Here is a 24,420-nt window from a genome sequence, read left to right on the forward strand (position 1 = left end):
TGGAACCAGAGGGTTTTATGCTAAGTGAAATTAGTCAGAGAAAGACAAATATCATATGAGTTCACTCAGATGTGGAGTTTAAGAAACAAAACAGATGAACATAAGAGAAGGGAAACAAAAATAATATAACAGAGAGGGAGACAAACCATAAGAGACTCTTATATACAGAGAACAAACTGACGGTTGCTGGCAGGGTGTTGGGTAGGGGGTTAAATGGGCTAAATGGGTAAGGGACATTAAGGAAGACACTTGGGATGGGCACTGGGTGTTACACATAGAGGGTGGATCACTGGAATCTATTCCTGAAATCATTATTGCACTATATGCTAACTTGGATGTAAATTAAACAATCAATCAATCAATAAAAAAATTTTTAAAGGAATAAAAAAAGGATGTTATATTTTGTCAAAAGCTTTTTTCCGCATCTATTGAGAGGATCATGTGGTTCTTATCCTTTCTTTTATTAATGTGATGTATCACATTGATTGATTTGCAGATATTGAACCAGCCCTGCATCCCATAAATAAATCCCACTGGATCGTGGTGAATAATTCTTTTAGTGTATTGTTTGATGTGGTTTGCTAGGACCTTATTGAGAATTTTTGCATACGTGTTCATGCAAAAATGTTGGTGGGGTCTTTGTCTGGTTTTGGAATCAAGGTAATGCTGGCCTTGGAGAAACAGTTTGGAAGTTTTCCTTCTGTTTCTATTTTTTGGGACAGCTTCAAAAGAATAGGTGTTAACTCTTTAGATGTTTGATAGAATTCCCCAGGAAAGCCTTCCGGCTCTGGACTCTTGTTTCTTGGGAGATTTTTGATTACCGATTCACTTTCTTTACTGGTTATGGATCTGTTCAAATTTTCTATTTTTCCCTGTTTCAGTTTGGCAGTTTATGTTTCTAGGAATTTGTCCATTTCTTCCAGATTGTCCAATTTGTTGGCATATAATTGTTCATGATATTCTATTATTGTTTGCATTCCTGTGGTGTTGGTTGTGATCTCTCCTCTTTCATTCATGATTTTTTAAAAATTTTTAATGTTTATTTACTTTTGAGAGAGAGAGAGCACAAGCAGGGAAGAGGCAGAGAGAGAGGGAGACACAGAATCTGAAGCAGGCTCCAGGCTCTGAGCTGTCAGCACGGAGCCCGATGCGAGGCTTGAACTCACAAGCCGTGAGATCATGACCTGAGCTGAAGTTGGACGCTTAACTGAGTGAGACACCCAGGCACCCACATTCGTGATTTTATGAATTTGGGTCCTTTCCTTTTTCTTTTTGATCAATCTGGCTAGGGGGTTATCAATTTATTAATTCTTTCTAATAATCAGCTCCTGGTTTCATTGATCTGTTCTACTGTTGTTGCTTTTTCTCGATATCATTGATTTCTGCTCTACGCTTTACTATTTCCCTTCTACTGCTGGTTTGGGGCTTAATTTGCTCTTCTTTTTCCAAATGTTTTAGGTGTAAGGTTAGGTTGTGTATTTGAGACCTTTCTTCCTTCTTTAGAAAGGCCTCGGTTGCTATATACTTCCCTCTTATAACCATCTTTGCTGCATCCCAGAGGTTTTGGACTGTCATGTTTTCATTTTCATTGGCTTCCATGTACTTTTTAATTTCCTCTTTAATTTCTTGGTTAATTCATTCATTCTTTAGTAGGATGTTCTTTAATCTCCAAGTATTCAGGGTCTTTCCAAATTTTTTCTTGTGGTTGATTTCAAGTTTCATAGTGTTGTTGTTTGAAAATATGCAAGGTATGATCCCAATTTTTTTATACTTGTTGAGAGCTGATTTGTGTCCCAGTAAGTGATCTATACTGGAGAATGTTCCATGTGCACTTGAGAAGAATGTGTATTCTGCTGCTTTAGGATGAAATGTTCCGAATATATCTGTTAAGTCCATCTGGTTGAGTGTGTCATTCAAAGCCATTGTTTCCTTGTTGATTCTCTGTCTATATGGTCTGTCCATTGCTGTAAGTGAGGTGTTGAAGTCCCCTACCATTATGGTATTATTATCAATGAGTTTCTTTATGTTTGTGATTAACTGATTTATATATTTGGGTGGCTGCATATTGGAGGCATAAATATTTACAATCATTATATCTTATTGGTGGATAGACCCCTTAATTATAATATAATGCCCTTCTTCATCTCTTGTTACAGTCTTTATTTTAAAATCTAGTTTGTCTGATATAAGTATGGCTACCCCAGCTTTCTTTTGATGACCATTAGCATGATAGATGGTTCTCCATCCCCTTACTTCCACTCTGCAGGTGTCTTTAGGTCTATAATGAGTCTTTTGTAAGCAATATATAGATGGGTCTTGTTTTCTTATGCATTCTGATACCCTATGTCTTTTGATTGGAGAATTTAGTCCATTGACATTTACAGCGAGTACTGCAAGATGTGAATTTAGTGCCATTGTGTTCCCTGTAGCATTGGTGTTTCTGGTAATGTTCTCTGGTCCTTTCTAGTCTTTGTTGCTTTTGGTATTTTTTGTTTTGTTTGGTCTTTTCTCCACTCACAGGGTCCCCCTTAAAATTTCTTGCAGGGCTGGTTTAGTGGTAACAAACTCCTTTAGTTTTTATTTGTCTGGGAAACTATTTATCTCTCCTATTTTGAATGACAGCTTTGCTGGATAAAGAATTCTTGGCTGCATATATCCTGCAACACATTGAATATATCCTGTCACTCCTTTCTGGACTGCCAAGTTTCTGTGGATAGGTCTGCTGTGCACCTGATCTGTCTTCCCTTATAGGTTAAGGACGTTTTTTCCCTGGCCACTTTTTTTTTTTTTTTATTTTTTTTCAACGTTTTTTATTTATTTTTGGGACAGAGAGAGACAGAGCATGAACGGGGGAGGGGCAGAGAGAGAGGGAGACACAGAATCGGGAACATGCTCCAGGCTCCGAGCCATCAGCCCAGAGCCTGACGCGGGGCTCGAACTCACGGACCGCGAGATCGTGACCTGGCTGAAGTCGGACGCTTAACCGACTGCGCCACCTAGGCGCCCCTCCCTGGCCACTTTTATAATTCTTTCCTTGTCTATGTATTTTGTGAATTTTACTGTGATAGGTCTTGGTGATGGTTGGTTTTTGTTGAATCTAATGGGAGTTCTCTGTGCTTCTTGGATTTTGATGTCTGTGAACTTCCCCAGATTAAGGAAAGTTTTCCACTATAATTCGCTCACATAAATCTTCTGCCTCTTTTTCTCTCTATTCATCTTCTGGGACTCTTATGATTTGGGTGCTATTCCTTGTTGACAAGTCACTGAGTTCTCTAATTGTATCATGATCTTTTGTCTTTGTTTCCCTCCTTTTTTTCTGCTTCATTATCCTCCATAATTTTATCTTCTCTACCATGGATTCGCTGCTCTGCTCTGCCCATCCTTGCCATCGTGGCATCATTCAAGATTGCATCTTGGTTATAGCATTTTTAATCTCATCCCGACTAGATTTTATTTCTTTTATCTCCACAGAGAGGGACTCTGCTTTCTTCAAAAGCAGCTAATATTCCTATTATTGTGGCTATAAATCCTAGTTCAGACATCTTGCTTATATCTGTATTGACTAAGCCCCTGGCTGTCATTTCCTCCAGTTCTTTATTTTGGGGTAAATTCCTTCATTTTGTCATTTTGGAGGAAGAAAAAAATTAACAAGATTAAAAATTAAAATTAAAAAATTAAACACAAAGCAAAAAATCAAATAAAGGAAGCTAGATCCTAGCTGTTTTGTGTGTTTTGGTCTGCTTGTTGAAAGAAGCTTGATATAAAAGAGTAAAAAAAGGAAAGAAAAAAAAGGAAAGAAAAAATTTTAAATAAAATATTTGATATAATAAAATAAAATGAAATAGAATAACAATTTTTTAAATAAAAAATAATGTAAAAAAGAAATAAAAATAAATGTTTCTCTTTCTGTATCCAAGAAAGAGGATGGAAAGAAAGAAAAGAGAAAACAATTTAAGCAAAAACAGAAGGAAAGAAAAGGAACAAATAAATGAATCAGCAAACAGAGTGAACTCTGGATGAAGTTACATCCAGTTTCCTCTAGAACTGAAACTATGAAGCCTTCTCTAGTCCATACACTAAACAGGTGGAGTGGCTTGTGCTGGTCTTCTAGGGGATGTGCTTGGAGGGTGCAGTTGGGCAGGGCTTGGTGTAATGGTTCCATTCTTCACTAGGTGGTGCTGCTTAGCTTACTGGGGTGGATCAGTGTGGCATGCATGTGCATGTGCACTTGCATGTGTGTGGGAAAGGTGGAAATGGCTTCACCCAGCTCCCTAATATCTAAAACAGAAACTCTGTGCTCTTACCGACTTAAAATCAAACACCACTCCTTTGTCTGAGGCCTCTGTCCACTCCCTACCTCTACCTTGTCTGTGTCCAAGCTGTCCACCTACCAGGTGACATCTCTTTCCAGAGTTTTATCTCAGATGGGGTTGTGTTTCAAAATCCCACACTTCAGAGACCCCCGTGGCTTGGACCCATCTGACTCTCTGGGGAAGGGTCTCGCTGAGCAATGGCCAGGTATTGGCTTGCCCCAGAAAACGTTTGTGCAATCGTTCAATAGCAGAGATTCAGAGATTATGGCAAATTACAACACACAGCCAGTGCCAGATTTCACTGCACTCTGGAGTCCCAATACCAGCAAACATGGCTGCTCTCCAGCGTCTGCTGGGACCTTTGCCTATGGGGAGAATGTATGGCCTTTACCAAATGCTCTCCAAGCAAGGGAACTGCTTCCCCTGTGTGGCACATGGACCCCTCAGACCCCCTACCTGCTCCTGGGAATTCATGCTACTTCCTCACCAGAGTACCACCAGGCATTGAGCTCAGAAACTTCACACTCTGCACTCCACTGTTTATAGAATCCTGGTGGTAATCCTCTCCTTTCTTCCCATCAACGGTTTTGGGGAACAGATTTCTTGATCAGGCCCCTGCAAGTATTTTCACTCTTTCCCTCTCTTTCTCTCCAGCTACTTTTGGGGGAGTACTTTTCTTGCACAATCTGATGTGCTGCACTCTCCCCCTTTCTCTTTCTCTGTCCTCTCTCTGCAAAAACAGCTTCCTAGCCTCTGTGGCTTTTCTCTCCCCCTGTTCACCTTTGCATGCCATGTACCTGCCGAGTTTTGTGGCTCAAGTTATGCAGATTGTTGTGTTAATCCTCAGATCAGTTTCTTAGGTGTTCAAAATGGTTTGGAGCTGATCTACCTGTGTTTCAGAAGTGAAACAAGCTCAGGGTCTCGATGCTGCTCCTGTGATTTGATTCTCTTTCTTTCTTTCTTTCAAGTTTATTTATTTTTGAGACAGAGAGAGATAGAGCATGAACGGGGGAGGTCAGAGAGAGAGGGAGACACAGAATCCGAAGCAGCCTCCAGGCTCTGAGCTGTCAGCACAGAGCCCGACGTGGGGCTCGAACTCACGGACTGTGAGATCATGACCTGAGCCAAAGTCGGATGCTTAACCAACTGAGCCACCCAGGTGCCCCTCCTGTGATTTGATTTTCATCAGAGGTGCTTGGCCAGATTATTATTTCCCTTTGTATTTCAGAGACTTGTTACAAGATGCAGAGCTTCTACTTGTTTCAAGGATGAGAACCTAGTTATGGCCAACAGGACCTGTCCTTTTATGGGCCTGCCTGGTCTTCACTGAGCTTTTTCTCTCAGGAAGTTTCTGCCCCTGGCAACACCAATTTCAAGGAGATTATCCCCCATGTTTTCTTCTAGGATTTTTATTGTTTAGGTCTTATATTTAAGTCTTTAACCCCTTTTGAGTTAATTTTTGTGAATGGTATAAGATAAAGGTTCAATTTTACTCTTTTGAATGTGAATATACAGTTTTCCCAACACCATTTATTGAACAGACTGTCCTCTCCCCATTGAGTATTCCTGGCTCTTTAGTCAAATGTTCATTGACCATATACACATGGTTTATTTCTGGGCTCTCGAGTCTGTTCAACTGGTCTATGTGTTTCTTTTTCTTGCCTAATTGCTCTGGCTAAGACTTCCAGTACTAATTAAATAGGAGTACTGATACTGTCTTTTCTTGATCTTAGAGAGAAAATCTTCAAATTTCATCACTGAATATGATGTTAGCTGTGGGCTTACTATTTATGGCCTTCATTATGTTGAGGTATGTTCCTTTTATACCCATTTTGTTGTAAGTTTCTAAAATGAAAGGATGTTGAATTTTGTCAAATGATTTTTCTGTATCTATTGAAATGATATGATTTTTATATTTCATTCTATTAATGTGGTGTATCATATGCTTCGATTACATGCGTTGAAACATTCTTGCATCCCAGGGACAAATTCCACTTAACCATGGTCTATGATCCTTTTAATATGCTGTTGAATTTGGTTTGCTAGTATTTTGGTAAGAATTTTTACATCTATATTCATCAGGGATATTGGGCTGTAGTTTTATTTTATTGTGGTATCCTTACCTAACTCTGGCATTAAGGTAATGTTGGCCTCGTAAATAAGTTTGGGACTATTCTCTCCTCTTAAATTTTTTGGATGAGTTTGAGATGAACTGGAATTAATTATTCTTTAAAAGTTTGATAGAATTTATCTGTGAGCCATCTGGTTCTGGGCTTTCCTTTGTTGAGAGTTTTTTGATTACTGATCCAATATCCTTACTCATTATCGGTGTGTTCAGATTTTCTATTTCTTCATGATTTGGTCTTGGTAGCTTGCCTGTTTCTAGAAATCTATGAATTTCTTCTAAGTTGTCCAATTTGTCGACATATAATTGTTCAGAGTAGTGTCTTATGATCTGTAGTACTTCTTTGATATCATGTAAACATAATGTCTCCTCTTTCATTTCTAAAAATATGGCATGCTTCAGGAATTTGCATGTTATCCTTGTGCAAGGGCCACAAGGTTTTGGGTTTTGCTAGATAAAAAAGAGTTCTGGAGGTGGATGATGGTGATGGTCGAACAACAACATAAACAGACTTAATACTACTGACTGCACATATAAAAAGGGTTAAGATGGTAAATTTTATGTTATGTGTATTTTACCCCAGTGAAGAATATTAGAAAAAAGTAACCTTTTGTAGGCTAAGAAAAGGGAAATCTTGTTCAGGGAACTAGTCAATCTGGTTGGTGCAGAGGCATCCTTAAGGAAGAAAAGGGAAGAGGAAATTTAAAAAGATGCATTTGGGGTCATAAAAGATAGAGCTCAGCACAAGAAGCTAAAAAGCTTATTTTAAATTTAACAGACAGAAAAGTACCATTAAAGGTTTTAAGGACAGAAGTAACATGATCTCAATTATTTTTCAGATAATAGGGCATTAGGGTATAGAATGTACTAGAATGGTGAGAGACTAAGTGTAGGGAATTGTTGGGAAACTGTTGGAATAGTTCAAGTTAAAAGCAACAAGGGTTGGGCTAGGGCGATGCCAGACAGTATGGAAAACTGGAAATATTGGAACATTTGTTAATGTTTGAATTCTTTATTCTTTATCATGTTACCAAGTTGTCCCAGTAAATCAACTAAAATACAATCTTCAAAAGTGAGACCTCAGAATATATAACATATAGCCATATGTACTCTACTGGCACAATCCTTAAATATTAAATGGTTAATACTAGGTTATTGAAGAATAGCTGAGAAGGGTAAAATTACTGTTGAATGAATGGGATATTGGTGCCATCTGCTGGAGCTTTCTTTGAGTATCAAATCTATACTGTTAGATCTACAAATTGGTAAAATTAACATAAGCAATTATCTACAAAACATATCCTTGAAAAAGACCAATGAGGATGATAAGCCACATGTAAAAATTATTATTTTAATGCATTTATGTAAAGAACAACTATTTGATAGTTGTTCTCCCTGTTTTCTTCAATTAATTCCTGAACGACATAGATGTAAACACAACACATTGAACCACCTGAAACATATTTAGCCCAAGTCTTTTCAGATCTCCACAAATGGTAGAATAGTATATTGAAATAGAAGCCTGGTGTTTGGGATTTCTTAAACAGTCCCGATTACATATTTCCCTCCTGTCTATTAACCTTGAAAGTACATCAGATATTCTAATATATTTACATTTAAACCACATTTTTCAGACTGTTTACTCTATCCAGGAAAGGCTCCAAAATGCTTTGTTAGAAAATACACCCATATTACCTACTCACTCACTTCTTCCAAGTCTCTGTTTAGATGTTACCATGGAGTCGACTGATGACCAAAAATTTAACCCCCATGCTTTCCGCCACATTCACCGGTCCTGCTTTTGTTTTTCTCTGTAACATTTACCTTTGCTACATGGCATAGAGCAGTAGATAGATAACAGCTAAATAGATATTATCTTTTTTTCATTGACTATCTCCCCACAGTAGAATATAAGCTCCAGGAAGACAGAGATTTTTAATCCATTTTGTCTACTCTACTGTCCAGAATAGTGAGTGCCTGAACATAATAAGTACACACACACAAAAAAAAATGTTGAATAGATGAGTGAAGGTAAGGAATGGAGATGTCATTAGTTGATGGAAAAAAAGAAGGGCAACCAGATTTCTTGAAATGAGATGTATGGAAGGGTCTGGTGGGGATTTCCAGGAGACCCTTGGAAATGTGGGTCTGGGAAAAGTTCATTCAGAAGCAAGTGAAGTCAATACATAATGGAAGTGAACACAGAGTGTTGCCCTTTAACAACCGAAAATCTGGCATGAGAGGTGGTCAAATAAAAAATAATTATGATACAATGAAATATGAAGATAGTAGACAATTAAGATAAATAATACTGAACTGTGTCAAAATCAAGGTGTCTCTATACGCAGTTACAGTGGTTAGTTTGCATGGTTTTGAGAGCATTTCCAAAACGGGAGTTCCTAATGATGTTAGCAATAATAGCACGTTTGGAAAGAAGTGAGTTAACAGAGATAATTTTCTTAAATCTATAAAGTATTGCTTTGCTTACGTTAAAAAAAATAGTGCTGCTTTCGTCATACATTATATTTCTTTAGTTTACGCCAGACTTAAACCACTCACACAGTTCTAGGACACCAATAATTACCTTAAGCTCTCAGGATTTCATTCACATTAACCTCATTTAGCTATCTTACTGATGTAAAATGGAAATTTTTAATCTTAAACTAACATGTGACTCTATTTTGCCATTTTCTCACAGTTTTCAGATTACAGTGCCCACATGGGGAAACAATTTTTTGTTCACTGGTAAGAAGTCAGAGACTAGAGTTTGATTCTGGTTCTCCCACTAACCAACTACCCCTGTAAACCATAAGCAAGTTACGCTATTGTCTTCCAGATTCATTCTCTCAATGAAAATATATTCACAATTTGGTGGTTTCTATGAGACCTTCCAACACTGATCTCTGTGATTTCACAATTCATATTTGCTTCCCTAATAAATGTACCCATAGGAGGTGAAAAATAATAAAATCATCTTGAGCTTCGAGTTGATAGTGAATCTTAAGCACTGATCTTCTACAAAGTTCTCCCAGGTACAGTAAGTTCATGTTCATGATTGAATTGTCCACCATCTGTTTCTTTACCTGTTGGGATAATTACAAGGGATCCAGTTCACTCGAGGGTCTGGGATATCCTCCAAGTATGGATAGATAGTTTCTCTGTTAAAATTCCAGCCATAGATACCATCTTCTGGAGTCACAATAATATGTGCACCCTGTGAAAAATGTAGCTTAATTGAAATATTTCTCAATTGAGGAAACGATCCAAGAAGGGTTTATAAGAGGACCTGAGCAACTGAGTGGATGAGAAACAACCATCCAGGCTTTCTTTTTTTTTTTTGCCCCCTTTCAATCCTAATCCTTTGTTTTCACTATTTTTAGAATTTATTTTCTTGGCCCAGCCATTTTTATTGTCTAATCCCACCGTCGCCATTTCTATACAACTTTTTCATTCTTCCATAAACATCGATAGCCTTACATGTTTGCCATCCACTGCAGTTAACTGTAAACCCTGGTCTTCTCAAAAGCACTTCCCTTTTCTGGACTTCAGTCGGATGTTGTGTCTGAGTGTCACCTGGTTGACTTATACTCAAAGTCTTGGTTTTACTTCCTCCTCCGTTCCAGCCTTCCCTGCTCCGTATCCTGCAAAAGTGACTCTGGCTTCTCAGAAGGAGGGCACTCAGACCCTGGTTCCCTGAAGCGTGCCAAGCCCAGAGGTACACCCCACGCTAACCAGGGCACCTTCAGACCGGGGAATCACCCTGAAAGCTACTGTAGCCTTTGAGAAAATGGCTGGACTAAGGGTGAAAAGGAACCTCAGAATTCTTGTAGCCTTTAAAATGTTGGTAAGTATGTATAAGAACGTGTGCTGATGAAGTGTGAGATGTGATGTGTACGTTATACGTATGTATTCACGACTCATCACACTTTACATATCCCTCCTCTACACCTGATCTACAAATGCCTTATTTAAACCATACCCATTCAAACCATGCACTTAAACTTAACCCTTCATTGAACTCAAGGACTTACTATGCATCAACATATACTTTTATCCTGTAATTAGAATGAAGTATGAAGTACATAATGCATATTAATTTGCAACTTACTAACTTTATTTTGGTGTTATGAACTAATCTGAAAACCTGCACCCACTTAAGAGCACAAAAGTATACCAAGGCTGCTAATACTCTAAAGCACAGCACCTGGTCCTGACCCATTTATCTTCCACCCTTTATGTGCAGCAAAAGGACGGGAGCAAAGTTGTGGAATTCACAGCAAGTTCCTCAAAGGCCTGCTGAGCCTTAATGATGAGGAAGCCATTCTTTTCCTCACTTGGTCTCACTCAGGGAGGCATAATAGTGTCCTTGCTGTAATAATTTTGAGAAGGAGGTAGGACTCCGATTGTACAGCAAAAGTTGTTGGCTACACTGACACTTACATCATCCAAAAGTATAACTGAACCTGCCAGTGACCCTGTCTCCTAAGACCCCCACTCTTCCTCTACATGGAATCTAGCACACTCGACAGATGGTACCTGTTTTGCTGCTGAAGTGATCGCTCCCTCCAAAAGATCCAGATTTCGGTTCATTAACGCCAATGCCTCTTCACGGGACACTGGTATTAGGGTGGTATTAGGCAATATCACGGCGTGTTCATAAACAGCTGCAATGAAGGTATCCAGGGAGCTGACTTTTAAGACACAGGAAACTGAAATTGCCACATAAGCCAGCAACTGGGGAGTAATCATGCTGAAGTCCAATGACTGCTGATAAACAGAGCAAGTCCTGATATGTACAGAGAGAAAACACAATAAATCATGTGATTCCCAGGACTTAGTACCTTACAAGCAAATTAAAATCTACTATAAGCAAGCCGTGTGGTTTTACATCATAGAGATGCAAACAAATCTTACATAACAAAGGACTCTTATTGTAGGGATTTGTGAGGATCCGATGAGGAAATGTATGTTTCAGTTTGCCAGGCTTGTCATAATAAAGGACTAGAAACTGGGGAGTTTAAGCAACAGAAGCTTATTGTCTCACAGCTCTGGAGGCAAGAAGTTTCAGAGGAAAACAGATCTGGTTCCTCTTGAGGGCTGGCTATAAGGGAAGGCAAGGCTTCTCTCTGTGTAGACGGCTATCTTCTCCCTGTGTCTACACATGATATTCTCCCTGTGTCTACTCATGGATTCCTCCTGTGCGCACGTCTGAATCAAAACTTCCCTTTTTGACGAGGACGGGAGTCATTAGATTTAGTGCCCACCTTACTCCCCTAATGACCTCATCTTAACTTATATCTGAAACAATCTTATTTCCAAATGAGGTCACATTCTAAGGTACAAGTGGTTGGAGCCAGAATTGGTATGATCACATTAACTGTCATTGACTAATTGCCAGATGCTCCGGCAAATAACCAAGGCAGGCAGTTTTCCTACTTTTTAGACAATGAGACAATAAACCTGTGAGAAACTGACAGGACAAAGAACGCTTCAGGAGCTTCAATTAGTAAGGGCTTCCAGAATCTGGGCTAGAGTTGTAAATTAAACAAAAAGTAACAAGGGCTGTTCATACAGTCTTTTTGGCTCTAAATTTCCTATCTTTGGTAATGAGGATCTCTCTACCTCTTGGTACAGAGAGGTTACCTTTCACATGGGAGATGTATTTCTTGTTTTCTGGAGGTGAAGATGGGGGGTGTCAGAGCTGGTTTTGTTTTGTTTTGTTTTGTTTTGTTTTGTTTGCCTTGGTTGTTTCTTAAGTCACTTTTATTTAAAATAATCAACATGCTGGGGAAAATGAGTGATGGGCATTGAGAAGTGCACCTGTTCAGATAAGTGCTGGGTGTTGGATGTACGAGATGAACTACGGGAATCTACCCCAAAAATCAAGAGCACACTTTACACACTGCATGTTAGCCAATTGACGATAAATTATATTTAAAAAAAAAAATAAATAATAAAAATTGGAAAAAGATAGCAAAGAAAATAAAAATAAATAGATAAAATAATCAATATGCCAAAGTAGTCACATTTTGGGGTGGCCTGTCCTTGGTCCCTATAGTTTCCTCCTCGGAAACTTCCCTGGAAGTTTCGCACATTCAAAGTTGAGCTGGCAGATTGTTTTATGTCACTAAACAGTATTTTAGTTCTAACAATGGGTTAGTGTAAATTAAATGAACTTTAGAAGGCTGTGCTGCTTGTGTATTTTCAGAGTGAAGCCGACGGTTCAAATAATCATATAGTAGATACGAGGCATTTTTATGGAAATAACAACAACAAAAAAACAATGGTTAAGATTAGATACATTATAAAACTGGTTTTGAGTTCTGAGAGTAGCCAGTTAAAAAGATTTCCAGATGGCAGGCTACAAGCATCTTCAAATAAGGTTAGCGCAGGCAGTGACAATTTGGCAGTCTGTTTCGGTTTGTACAAGCGTCTCTGGTAACCTTTCTGAGCGACCCGCACAACAGTCATGACGATTGTTATATATTAGCTGTTGTGGTGACTTCTCTGGAGTTTACATCAAGTTGTTTCTATTTAGTCTGTAAGGCTTCAGAAAAAGGAGAAGTTTTATTTACAAAATGATTCCAAGTCAAAATGATGGGAAAAAACTGGAAATGTTCATTCAGAGTTATAACCAGACACTGAAGGAAACTAGAAAAAAATCAAGGTCTGGTCTCATTTGTTTGTTTGTTTGTTTGTTTTTAAGTTTATTTGTTTATTTTGAGAGAGACAGAGAGAGAGCACAAGCAGGGAAGGAGCGGAGAGAAGAGGGGACAGAGGATCCAAAGCGGGCTTCTGTGATGACAGCACAGAGACTGATGTGAGTCTTGAACTCACAAACCGGGAGATATGATCTGAGCCGAAGGCACGTGGTTAACTGACTGAGCCGCCCAGGCACCCCATGGATCTAGTCTCATTTATAATGAACTGTTTTAGAATCTAATATCTATAAAGATGTGTTACTGAAATATAATTTTCTTTTTATAAGCACCCTCATTTTACCAAAGATAGTCGAATTAAGACTGATTTGTGTATAAAATAAACGTAGTTTAAAACTATTGGCCTGATTCTTTATAAAAGTTCAGCAAGAATAGCATTTGATCATACAGACTCTTTTAAATCTGCTTTGCTGGAATTTTTTATAAAGAACCTCTAGACTCAACTTTTAACAGGCTCTGAAGGCCAGAAGCCAAGTCAAATCCTTGCCATCAGACTCTGCCTTTAATATTTATAGATTTAGGTTAATTCTTCTCTTTTTTTTTTTTTTTTCCAACGTTTATTTATTTTTGGGACAGAGAGAGACAGAGCATGAACGGGGGAGGGGCAGAGAGAGAGGGAGACACAGAATCGGAAACAGGCTCCAGGCTCTGAGCCATCAGCCCAGAGCCCGACGCGGGGCTCAAACTCACGGACCGCGAGATCGTGACCTGGCTGAAGTCGGACGCTTAACCGACTGCGCCACCCAGGCGCCCCTAATTCTTCTCTTCTTGAAGTCCTCAAAATATCCTGAGGTTCCTGAACCTGCCAAGAAGTGACCTTCTTTACCTGTAAGGTTGCTAGCAACCCCATAAGCAAGGTATTGGGCTGTTTTCCCAAGGAGCTTTATTGGCTCCCTATCATTAATACTAGTTCCTTAAAGCTGTCAGGTAATATCTAAGTTTTTGCAGGTCTCCCTCAAATATAACATTCCAGTCAAAGCCTCAGTAGTACAATCAATGTTTCCAATTATGTTCTGTTACAGGAACCGGTTCTTACTGAACTTATGCAAGTGGATACATTGCCATGAAAATATAAGAATATTCACTGAAAATTCTGAAGGGATCAGATAGAAGAAAAAGGTATATGTTTTAATTTGTTGAAAAGTTTTATTTTGTCAAATTGCTATAGGCCATAGTTAGCTTAAGAGAAAGTTAGTTAAATCTGGAAAAGCAAAACCTTAAAAGATCAGCAAAGTTTCAAACAAAAAAAGTCATAAAAAGTATAATCATCCTCAGTTCATTTAGTCTCATGATACTAATCTGTGTTCTGCTTGAATCCAATTTCCCCACTAAACCAAGTTTAGTTTTAACGTCTTAGGGTTGCTAAAACACAACCTGGTCGTGCCTGGGTGGCTCAGTCGATGAAATATCTGACTTCGGCTCAGGTTATGATCTCATGGTCCATGAGTTTGAGCCCTGCCTCGGGTCCTGGGCTGACAGCTCAGAGCCTGGAGCCTGCTTAGGATTCTGTGTCTCCCTCTGTTTGCCCCTCCCCCAGTCTATCTCTCTCTCAAAAAGAAACAAACATTAAAAAAATTAAACAAAAAGCTTTAAAAACAATAAACCTATACTCAGAGTTCTTTCCATGAGTCTCACTGGAGATAAAATACATGTGCAGGAAACTGTTGTAAAAGCATCTGAGAAAAAGTATAACTGTCTGTGAATGACAAAGGACCTTAAAAATCCATGATTAAAGATGTGATTAGAAATCATTACAATGTAATTGGTAAGGAAATTTGGTTATTTTCCTGGTACATAACATTTTAAGATAATAACATACCAGGACATATCAGATTTCAGGCGTTTCATACAATTTCCAGAGTACTGACTTTAGTAACATATATCTACACAAATATAAGACAGTTTAGTATTACTTATTTGATAATACTTCCTATGTAATTTAACATACCAAGAACGCCTAAGTAGTTTAATATCTCTCTTTTATGATGAGAAATAGAATCATCGAACTATTCCAGGGGCCCTCTGGAACATTTCAATTGGCTGGTAGTCAAAACACTATTTTACAGCTCTATTTTGGAGGGTGCCTGGCTGGTTCAGTTGGAAGAGTGTGTGACTCTTGATCTCAGGGTAGTGAGTTCGAGCCCCATGTTGGGTGTAGAGATAACTTAAAAATAAAGTCTTAAAAAAAATTTGATTTTGGGAAGGTCATCAAAAAATATCAAAAGTTTCAAACATTTAATTAAAGAATGATCATAGATCATTATAAAACTACTTATCAGTTTAAACAAAGTGACAATAAAAGATTTTTAAATTTTTTTTAATGTTTATTTATTCTTTGAGAGAGAAAGAGAGAGAGCATGAGAGGGGGAGGGGCAGAGAGAGAGGGAGACACAGAATCCAAAACAGGCTCCAGGCTATCAGCACAGAGCCCGACTTGGGGCTCAAACTCACGAACCGCAAGACCATGACCTGAGCCAAAGTCAGATGCCTAACCAACCGAGCCACCCAGGCACCCTCTGACAACAGAAAATTTTAAAGGCACATATAGAGGATTACGTAGTTGTAAACAGATCTTAGCTCTTTTAATATTAAGAAGACTCGGTTCTTGAACGATCAAAGGTTTGATTAAAACAAAACACAAAATCTTTTTCTAGGCAGATTACATTAGAGGTAAAGAAATTTTTTATTACAATTTCTAATAAAAAGCAAACAAATCACCTAAGAAAGCTTTTTTCTTTTAACAGAGGAAAAAACCAAATTCTAATTTTCTTTCCATGAGTGTACTTTTGATACGAAAACTTATTCTTAAATAAATGTATTCTAATCTTAGCCATTTACAATTTTTTTAAAGTTTCTTTATTTGAGAGAGAGAGAGAAACAGAGTAGGGGAAGCACAGAGAAAGAGGGAAAGAGAGAATCCCAAGCAGGCTCTACACTGTCAGTGCCAAGCTGGATACCTGGTTTGATCTCACAGTTTGTGAGATCATGACCTCAGCGGAAATCAGGAGTCTGACACTTAACCAACTGCACCACCCAAGTGCCCTAATTTTTAACAGCTTTAATCACATGTATTAATCACAACTTTTAACCCTTAGAAACTAATTTCTAGTGAAAACTAAGTAGTAAAAAATGTGAATTGTCTGTTTCTCCAGCATTTTTTAGATTGGCAATTTTCTGAATATATTTCATAGCTTCTAGAAGCATGTGTTTCTTCATAGTGCAATCTTTTAATAAAGCACAAAACATGGTTGCTAACAGATCCAAATTTATTTTTAGTTTCTCTATAATAAGGAAATTATAAGTAGATAAACCTATGCTTAGTATTTAATGTTTATTATTTTATCTTATTTGGAAATGACCCAGATAGTCAATGAATTCAACCTAACTTATCACTTAGCAAAACGTCAAGGTTTCAACTTGCCAAAAAGATTTGGGAACGCTACTCAAAATTTTTTTTTTAATGTTTATTATTTATTTTTGAGAGAGAGACAGAGTGTGAGTAGGGAGGGGCAGAGAGAGAGGGAGACACAGAATCCAAAGTAGGCTCCAGGCTCTGAGCTGTCAGCACAGAGCCCAACATAGGGCTCAAACTCATGGACCATGAGATCATGACCCCAGCCAAAGTTGGTTGCTTAAGCGACGGAGCCACCCAGGTGTCCCTGGAGAAACTACTTTAAAAGTTTACCTAAAAACCTTTTAAAAGTTGTATCTCTTCAATTTACTTGTTCTTAACAGTCATGCGTAGGTTACCAATAAAAACTACATGAGACATTAAAATCTTCCCAAGCTAATTATATTTTTAAAACATTTTACAACAGAGGTAGTATCCACTTACTTGACTTGAACTAAACTGAGGCAGAATAAAAGTTTTAGTTTTAATGGTGATAATTTTAAAACATGTCTATTTTAATTAAACCAACCACCTTAAATTACCTTTAACACGGAATATTTTCCCAGATCATATGAACTTGAAAATAAGCGCTTGCCTTTAAACCAACTAAATAGGGCTCTTTTACAAATTAATTTTAGTAATACCATCCAGATGTAGGGAAAAAATCTCACACTTACAACATATGTGTTGTTAAAAGGAAAACCACAGGCCTAAAATGGAATTACTTAGGTTAAGGCTCCAAGTCAGTAAACCACGACTAAATACCTGAACTAACTGCAATTTCAATTCCCCAGGAATGCAACCTTTAACCAGTCAACATGGAATTTCCTGGTCAGCACAAGAAGTTTATTGATAGACCTCTTCCATTTCCCTTAGGAGGGCAACACAGCCTACAACAATGGATTCTTTGCTAAAAACTATCTTTTTCCACTCCACCTCTACTTTCAAAAACAGTTCCTTTTCTGTAGCACTCTAGAGTTCCTTTCTAATTGTTAGATGGGACGCTCCCAATTCATGAATTGATTAATAACGCCGATTAGATCTTTAAAATTTACTCTGTTGGATTTTCGTGATTTAACAGTATGGACATACATACAAACATACTTACAGATGTAAACAAAGATCTTATCGTTTTTGTTTTGTGGAGAGAACATCATGGGTCTGATTTTGACATACATTTTCTCTCTCTCTCTGTCTTCCTTCTGATGAGAAACTTTTTTTTTTTTTTAGAGTTTGTATTTCAAAGGATGGCTTTTCGGTAGAAATTTGATATCACAAAGACATAGAGAAAGTATCCAAGTTTTCTCCAACGTGGACTTTTGGGGACATATTGTCCTCTTATCAGAGATGTTAGAGCCTGGGCACAAGAGGCATTTTAGTAGTTTGTATTTTTAAAAGACCTTTTCTCTTCTCTGCCTTTTTCCTTCAGTCTCAGGCAATTGTGGGCTGTGTTTACATTTCAAAGGTATGATAAAAATTTATAATTTTAAGGGACAGAGAAAGAATGTAAGTTTGTTTTGTTTTGTTTTGTTTTTTAAAGAAATGTGGGCTAATTGCTATTTAAATTTTATTTCTGTTCTTAGGACAATTTTGCTCCAATATCCTGATCTTTTATAATATCTATAAGCATTTTGAGAGGAATAGGAAAGATTTTGAGATTAGTAAAGATCGGTGGGTTTGACTTGCTTTTAGAGTTTTGTAGAGATTTATAAGATAAAGACACTTGTTTTTAATTCCCCCAAAGATTTGGATTGCACCCTGAATATCAAGGGATTGACCTGCCTTTTTTTTTTTTTTTTTTTTTGAGAGATTGAGAGAGAGAGAGAGACAGCACAAATGAGTGAGGGGCAGAGAGAGAGAAAGAGGGAGAGAGAGAGAGGGAGAATCCCACGATGGGCAGAGAAAGAAGAAGAGAGAAAGGGGGAGAGAAAGAAGCAGGACTCAAACTCATGAACTGTGAGATCACATCCTGAGCTGAAGTTAGATGCTCAACCAACTGAGCCACCCAGACGTCCATCCTGCCTTTTTAGCTAAACATTATATATTTATACCAGGGAGACGATTAACTAAAATAGGAATCAAAACCTTTATGCCTGTGTAAACTCTATATAAAGCACTCTAATAAAAGCCTTTTTTTTCCCCTAAGTACAAAATTTAACCTTGAGCTTTTATTATATTAAGCCTTGAGAATCAGCCTTCCACTGATTAATTGAAGGAGGGCCTAGGAGAAATTTTGGTCTTCTGCTTCCTCTGTGAAGGGGGGCAGAGTTCCAGGGGGCCTTCTGTCATGCCTAATAACCATATATATAATCATGAGCTGAAAGAAACTTCCCTTAGCAACCAGTCAAGTTCTCTGTGAGTGAAGCTGTGACTAGCCATTAAGTCAATTCCTCTAAATTTGGTAGGATCTTTTCTTTGAAATATTAGTAGGTTTCATGCCCAGGGTGGAGCCCCATGCAGGGTTTGAACTCATGACCATGAGATCAAGATCTGAGCTGAGATCAAGAGTTGGATGCTTAGCCGACTTAATCCAAGCTGGTAGGGTCTTTTGAAAGTGGAGGCAAAGGCGCATTATAAATTAAAAGATCTTCTGCTGTTCAAGGGACATGAATTCTCTATGGTTGTTGGGGGCAGGGTCATTGCATAGAAATGCTTAAAGGTGGCAGAGCCTGATTAGAGCAAAGCAAGCCCTACTGCCTGTCTCAGGTGCTTCTGCTAAATTTACTTTTTGGCTTTCAGCATTTATGAGTAATTTGTATACTTTGAACTTGAGATTAAGCTGGAATGCTGTCTACAAATCTTGTACGGAGTGGAAAGTTTAATTTCTGTTCTTTGTCTTGTTAAGCGAGTCCCTAAGGCTAGCCTTATACTAATAAGACAATTCAGAGCTCTCTATAAAGATTTTTTTTTTAATTTAGCTAATTTAAAAGATTCATCTTCTGGTCATTGATGAGTAAGATCTTACTATTAATAGTGACTCAAACCAGTAAGTCTTTTCATGGCTTAACCAAAGATACAAAAGGCATCCCTAGAGAGGGCATAGTTGATGAAGTTCCCATGATCCAAAAGTCTACTCTCAAGAATAGCCTAAGAAAGCAAAGGCCTTGGGGGACAGTAGGGAAGAATGATGTGGTATATCCTGTGTCTCCAGCCTCCCACAAAGGTGCAAAGCTTCCTGGCCCACTAATGTGTGTCAGCAGGCAGGTGCTGCCAGAATGGGATTTTTCTAGCACTTAACAAGCAATGAAAGTTGAGAGGACAAAGGTCCTTATGGTCTAGACATAAGACATTTTCTTATGACAAATTCCCCTGAGAGCTGGCACAGCTGGAGAAAGAGAGTGCTCCTCGTCAGTGGGTGTCTCAGATCCCCACTGTATTCAACTGGCCACTGAAGTGCACCCCAGTAAATGCACCCTCCGAATGCCAGAGAGAATGTTCTCACTGGCCACAAAGCCAAGCTCTTAGCACATAGAACAAGATGAAAGGAAAACCCTCATCCGGTTATTACACAGGGGATTCACAGCAAAGTACGTCCGAACTGACACTGTCTGATGAGAAACTGTGAACTCATCACTCAGTGGGATCAGCTTGCACAGCAGGCTGGTAGGGTCTATGCTTGAGTTCTTCTCTACGATAATCCCTTTTAAGAAAAATAACACAAAAGACACAGACCAAGGGGGAAAAAAAAAGACCACCTCTGGGAGGAAAGGGATCACTAACCAAACAGTACTCTACCAAATTTTTACCGAGAGTCACTAAGCCAAAGAAACTAGTTCGACAAATATTTTCTCTTACTAATCTAATCTGAGAGAGAGAGAGAGACAGAGAGAGAGAGAAAGGCTGTCATCACTCTCACTCCACCAGACCTCACAGATTCCAGGAGGCTGGCATGGTAAGAAACCTTACCTTCTGCCGGCTGTACGTCAGATCTCCCAAGACCTCAAAGCTGCAGAATCTTCGGAGCAAATATCCAGCGGAAGTTGATCCAGCTGGCCACGCCAACCATAGGGGAGGAACAACCTCCTCTGCTTTCAAAGATTTCCAGCTGGTCTAAGAATTAAATGAACATGAGACAGATTAACGGGGAGGGGTGTGGGGGGGGAGCCAAAGCTTTATTACGTGCATACAGAGTCCCAATAATGAAATTGAGTCCTAAAGAAATTACCAAGGCAGACAGTTTCTCAACTTTTTAGACAAAGGGGCAGTAAATCTGTGGTGAGGAATTGACAGGACAAAGAAACATAACTTTGGAAACTTCAATGAGTAAGGAATTCTAAACAGAATTTAGGGACTACGGTAGTAAATTAAATAAAAAGTAACAGCCTTTTTGGTTCTAAATGTCCTATCTCTGGTGATAAGAATCTATTTACCTCCAGGCACAGAGAGACTACCTTTTACACAAGAGATTTGCCGTCTTGTTTTCTCATGACAAGGAGGAGTCAGACTGTTCTTTTTGCATTGGCTGTTTCTTAAGTAATTTTTATTTAAAATAATATGCCAAAGTGGCACACTTTGGAGTGGCTTGCCCTTGGTCTGAACAAAACTTATTTTTTTAAGTTTATTTATTTAAAAAAATTTTTTTTTAATTTTTATTTACTTTTGAGAGAGACAGAGACAGAATGTGAGTGGGTTAGGGGCAGAGAGAGAGGGAGACACAGATCTGAAGCAGGATCCAGGCTCTGAGCTGTCAGCACAGAGCCCGATGCGAGGCTCAAACTTACAGGCTGTGAGATCATGACTTGAGCTGAAGTCGGCCGCTCAACTGACTGAGCCACCCAGGCGCCCCTAAGTTTATTTATTTATTTTGAGAGAGAGAGAGAGAGAGAGAGAGAGGAGAGAATGAGCATGAGCAGGGGAGGGACAGAGAATCCTGAGCAGACTCCATAGGGACCAGGGGCTTGAACTCACAAATCGTTAGATCATGACTTGAGTCCACATCAAGAGTTGGACGCTTAACTGACTGAGCCACCCAGGCGCCACTTTCCTCCCCAACCCCAACAAAACTTTTAGGTAGAGAGAAATCTTGATTAATACCACCAGATATCCAACCAAACCTGCAAGGATAGAGATGATTACCCGCTGAGAGGGAATATGTAACATCCCACTGCCTGGTGTTGGAATAAGACCTCCAGCATCTGGGGTTTCACTGACAGCAACCCAGGTAGCAAACCCCAAAAGGAACTCAGCAGCACATCTTGCCCAGCCCAAGTGGAAAGAACCAGAAACAGGAGAAAGGAGAGGAGAACAAAGACCGAATGGGGTGGGTACTGCCTGTTGCATTTCTCTATGTACCCAATACCCAGCACAATACCTGGTACACAAAAGACCTAACAAATGTGCCGTTTAAGGGATCACCCCAGGACTGCCACCAGCTTTCGATAGAACTTTGGATAATTTACTTCCCTCATTGGTTATCTGTTCAGTTGTTGCAGCTAATCCAGTTGTTCCGGATGATCCAAGGGAGGTCAATGCAAGAGAACCATGATTTAATCATGGGTGCCTATGTAATGAAGGGGTTTGGAGAGCTTTGGGGTTGGCGAGCACATGGAAGTATGGGGAGAGCAGCACGCTCAGAGAGGGCATGGAAACTCTGTGCCCCTTCCCCATACCTTGCCCTGTGCATCCTTTCCATGTATCCTTTTTAATGAAACTAATGTTAAAAAGAAAGCCACAGGCCCCAAAATGGCATCACTTAGGACCCCAAGTCAGTAAACCAAGACTTAACACCTAACCTGTATATAATTGCAACACCCCAAGGATGTAACCATTCACCAGCCAACACGGAATTTCCTGGTCAATTCTAGAAAATTTACTGATAGGCCCTTACCACTACCCTTAGGAAAACAACCTTGCCTAAACAATGCATTCCTTGGTAATAAATTCCTTTTTTCTTTCTTTTTTTTTTTTTATGCTTTCTCTCTCCCTTCAAAAACTGTTACCTGCAAGACCCCCAAGACCTGACCCTCACTCCCCACCTGCTTGTACTCACCAACCTTTGTCCCACATTTTTCCGTAAGCTCTTCTTTCCAGCTTATCTCCTAACTCAGACAAATAAAAACCAAAAGCACTCCTCAGGCCATAGTGACTGCCCTGACAAGACCTCCAGCCAGCCCAGACCGACAAGACCAGTTTGAGCTTAACTTCTGACTTGCACCTGCACAGGAGGACCATAGAGTGACCTCCAGAATGAGCAAAAACTACCTTTACCTCATTATAATACTAAAATTTCTGCCCAAGGAAGAGCACAGACCTCATTGACATAACACACAATGCACGTATAGGCATGTTTCTCTAAGGCATGTGCATGACCTTATGACTACTTCTACATACGGAGGGGAGGCTTCCTAATCTAAATATTCACCCTGAATCTAAATAAAGAGAATCCATTCACCCTTGTTTGGAGAGTCACTGCATTGGAAGCCATTCCCTGTAATGTCCTTATTTGCTGCAAATAAATATTTCTTTGTGTGCCAACTCAACCCAGTTCAATTTTTGATTCACCAAGGAGCAAACTTGACGTTGGTACAGTTACAAAACCTGCCTCTTGTTTCGCTCAAGGGAGCTCCCGTCTATTTGCTAGATGGAATGCTGCCTGATTCATGAATCATTTAATAAAGCTAGTTAGATCTTCAAATATACTCGGCTGAATTGTTTTGTTTTGTTTTGTTTCGTTTTGTTTTAACAGATTTGGGTGCACTGTCAGGATCTGAAGCACAATTCTGACTGTATTTGGGAGCAATGAGAAACACAGGTATAATGCTCTGTGAACACTTCTCAGTTCACTGTCTTGCTTCTTCTGAGGGCCATTGGTAAGTCCCTCTCAGTTAAGCTCTGCTGTTTTTGCATTCGAGCTCCTGACCTAATTGGCTTTCCAGTCCATGGTCAACAGGTCGGTCTAGACAGATAAGAAGCTTTAATGGAGTGCCAGTCCTTAGCCCTTTGATCAGTCTGCAATTCCACATTGGGATTCCTTCTTAATTTCCACACTGAAGTCACCATTTACTGGGGTTTCCTGGTTTAGTCCTTTCCCCAGTTCCAGTCTGCAGTCTCCATAATGAATTCTGCTGGTTTAGTCCACAGTGGGAATTGCTAGTGGTGGGCACAGCCTTCCCTTGGCCAGTCCACAGTGGCAACTTTTGTTTACTGCTGGTGCATTAAGATGCCCATGTTTGTTTGTCTTGTGTCCTGTGAACAAACACTTAGCTAATGGGATTCTTAAAATCAGAAGAGTCAAGCATGTCACCTTCTGGAACACCCGCTTATTTTATGTCTAAAAACTATGGTGCTGGGGGCTGTGATTATCTACAGAAATGGTAAAACTTTAATAAAAACAACATAGAATTATGATGGCCATGATGCAGAACGTTTTAATTAGGTAAGGCCATCTAAGCAGTACACTTGAAAGTAAGGATTCCCAAAGTAAACAGAATGGGATACCTGTTTTAACTGGCAAGCAGACGCCTGCAAAAAGTTTCAAAATTTCAAAATAGTTTCATTGGAAGATCCACTGCAAAAGGATAATGAAAAATTAAATTTAGATGAGCTACCTGCCAGGGCCAAGGGCAGGCTGCCCCAAGATGGGCCACTTTGGCATGAACATTATTTTGAGTTAAAAGCAAAAGAACCCAACAGATTCAGGAAAACTCTTTACCTCCTCCTCCACTGCCTGCATCAGGAAAACAGGTATTAACGGAGATTTCTCTCTACCTAATAAATCTATCAGCACAATAGGCAAGCATTGTTTTCCAAACATGTCCTCAGCTTCCTGCTGATGATCTTTCTTCCCTTTGTATCTTTAGGAATTTCATGCCTGTGTGGATTCCCTGTATGTATGAAATTAAATTTGATTTTCTCCTGTCATTCATCTCATAT

The 24,420-nt window shown here is 39.1% G+C and overlaps 2 protein-coding genes across 6 annotated transcripts in view; both read right to left on the bottom strand.

Annotated features, from left to right (window-relative positions):
• LOC115514404 (pantetheinase) overlaps positions 1–24,420 on the bottom strand; it is a 67,201-nt gene that overhangs the window by 19,425 nt on the left and 23,356 nt on the right. For 2 of the 4 annotated variants that reach the window (XR_004343665.1, XM_032593252.1), the window contains exons 1-2: positions 10,975–11,205; positions 9,522–9,652 (exon numbers count right to left, since the gene is read on the bottom strand). Coding sequence is in view for 2 of the 4 variants with exons in the window: in XM_032593252.1 (XP_032449143.1) it covers positions 9,522–9,652; positions 10,975–11,187 (344 nt within the window). In the remaining 2 variants the exon portion in view is untranslated. Of the gene's footprint in view, positions 1–9,521; positions 9,653–10,974; positions 11,225–20,454; positions 20,599–24,420 lie in introns of those variants that run through there. The other 2 variants (XR_004343666.1, XM_030316370.2) reach the window with 2 other exon arrangements.
• LOC115514406 (vascular non-inflammatory molecule 3) overlaps positions 8,952–24,420 on the bottom strand; it is a 50,351-nt gene continuing 34,882 nt past the window's right edge. Inside the window, exons 8-10 of one of the 2 annotated variants that reach the window (XM_032593253.1) lie at positions 20,455–20,598; positions 10,975–11,224; positions 8,952–9,521 (exon numbers count right to left, since the gene is read on the bottom strand). The gene's annotated coding sequence lies outside the window, so the exon portion shown is untranslated. Of the gene's footprint in view, positions 9,522–9,599; positions 9,653–10,974; positions 11,225–20,454; positions 20,599–24,420 lie in introns of those variants that run through there. The other variant, XM_030316377.2, reaches the window with a different exon arrangement.

Source organism: Lynx canadensis, chromosome B2, assembly GCF_007474595.2.
Source record: "Lynx canadensis isolate LIC74 chromosome B2, mLynCan4.pri.v2, whole genome shotgun sequence".
In the NCBI taxonomy this organism is placed as follows: domain Eukaryota; kingdom Metazoa; phylum Chordata; class Mammalia; order Carnivora; family Felidae; genus Lynx; species Lynx canadensis.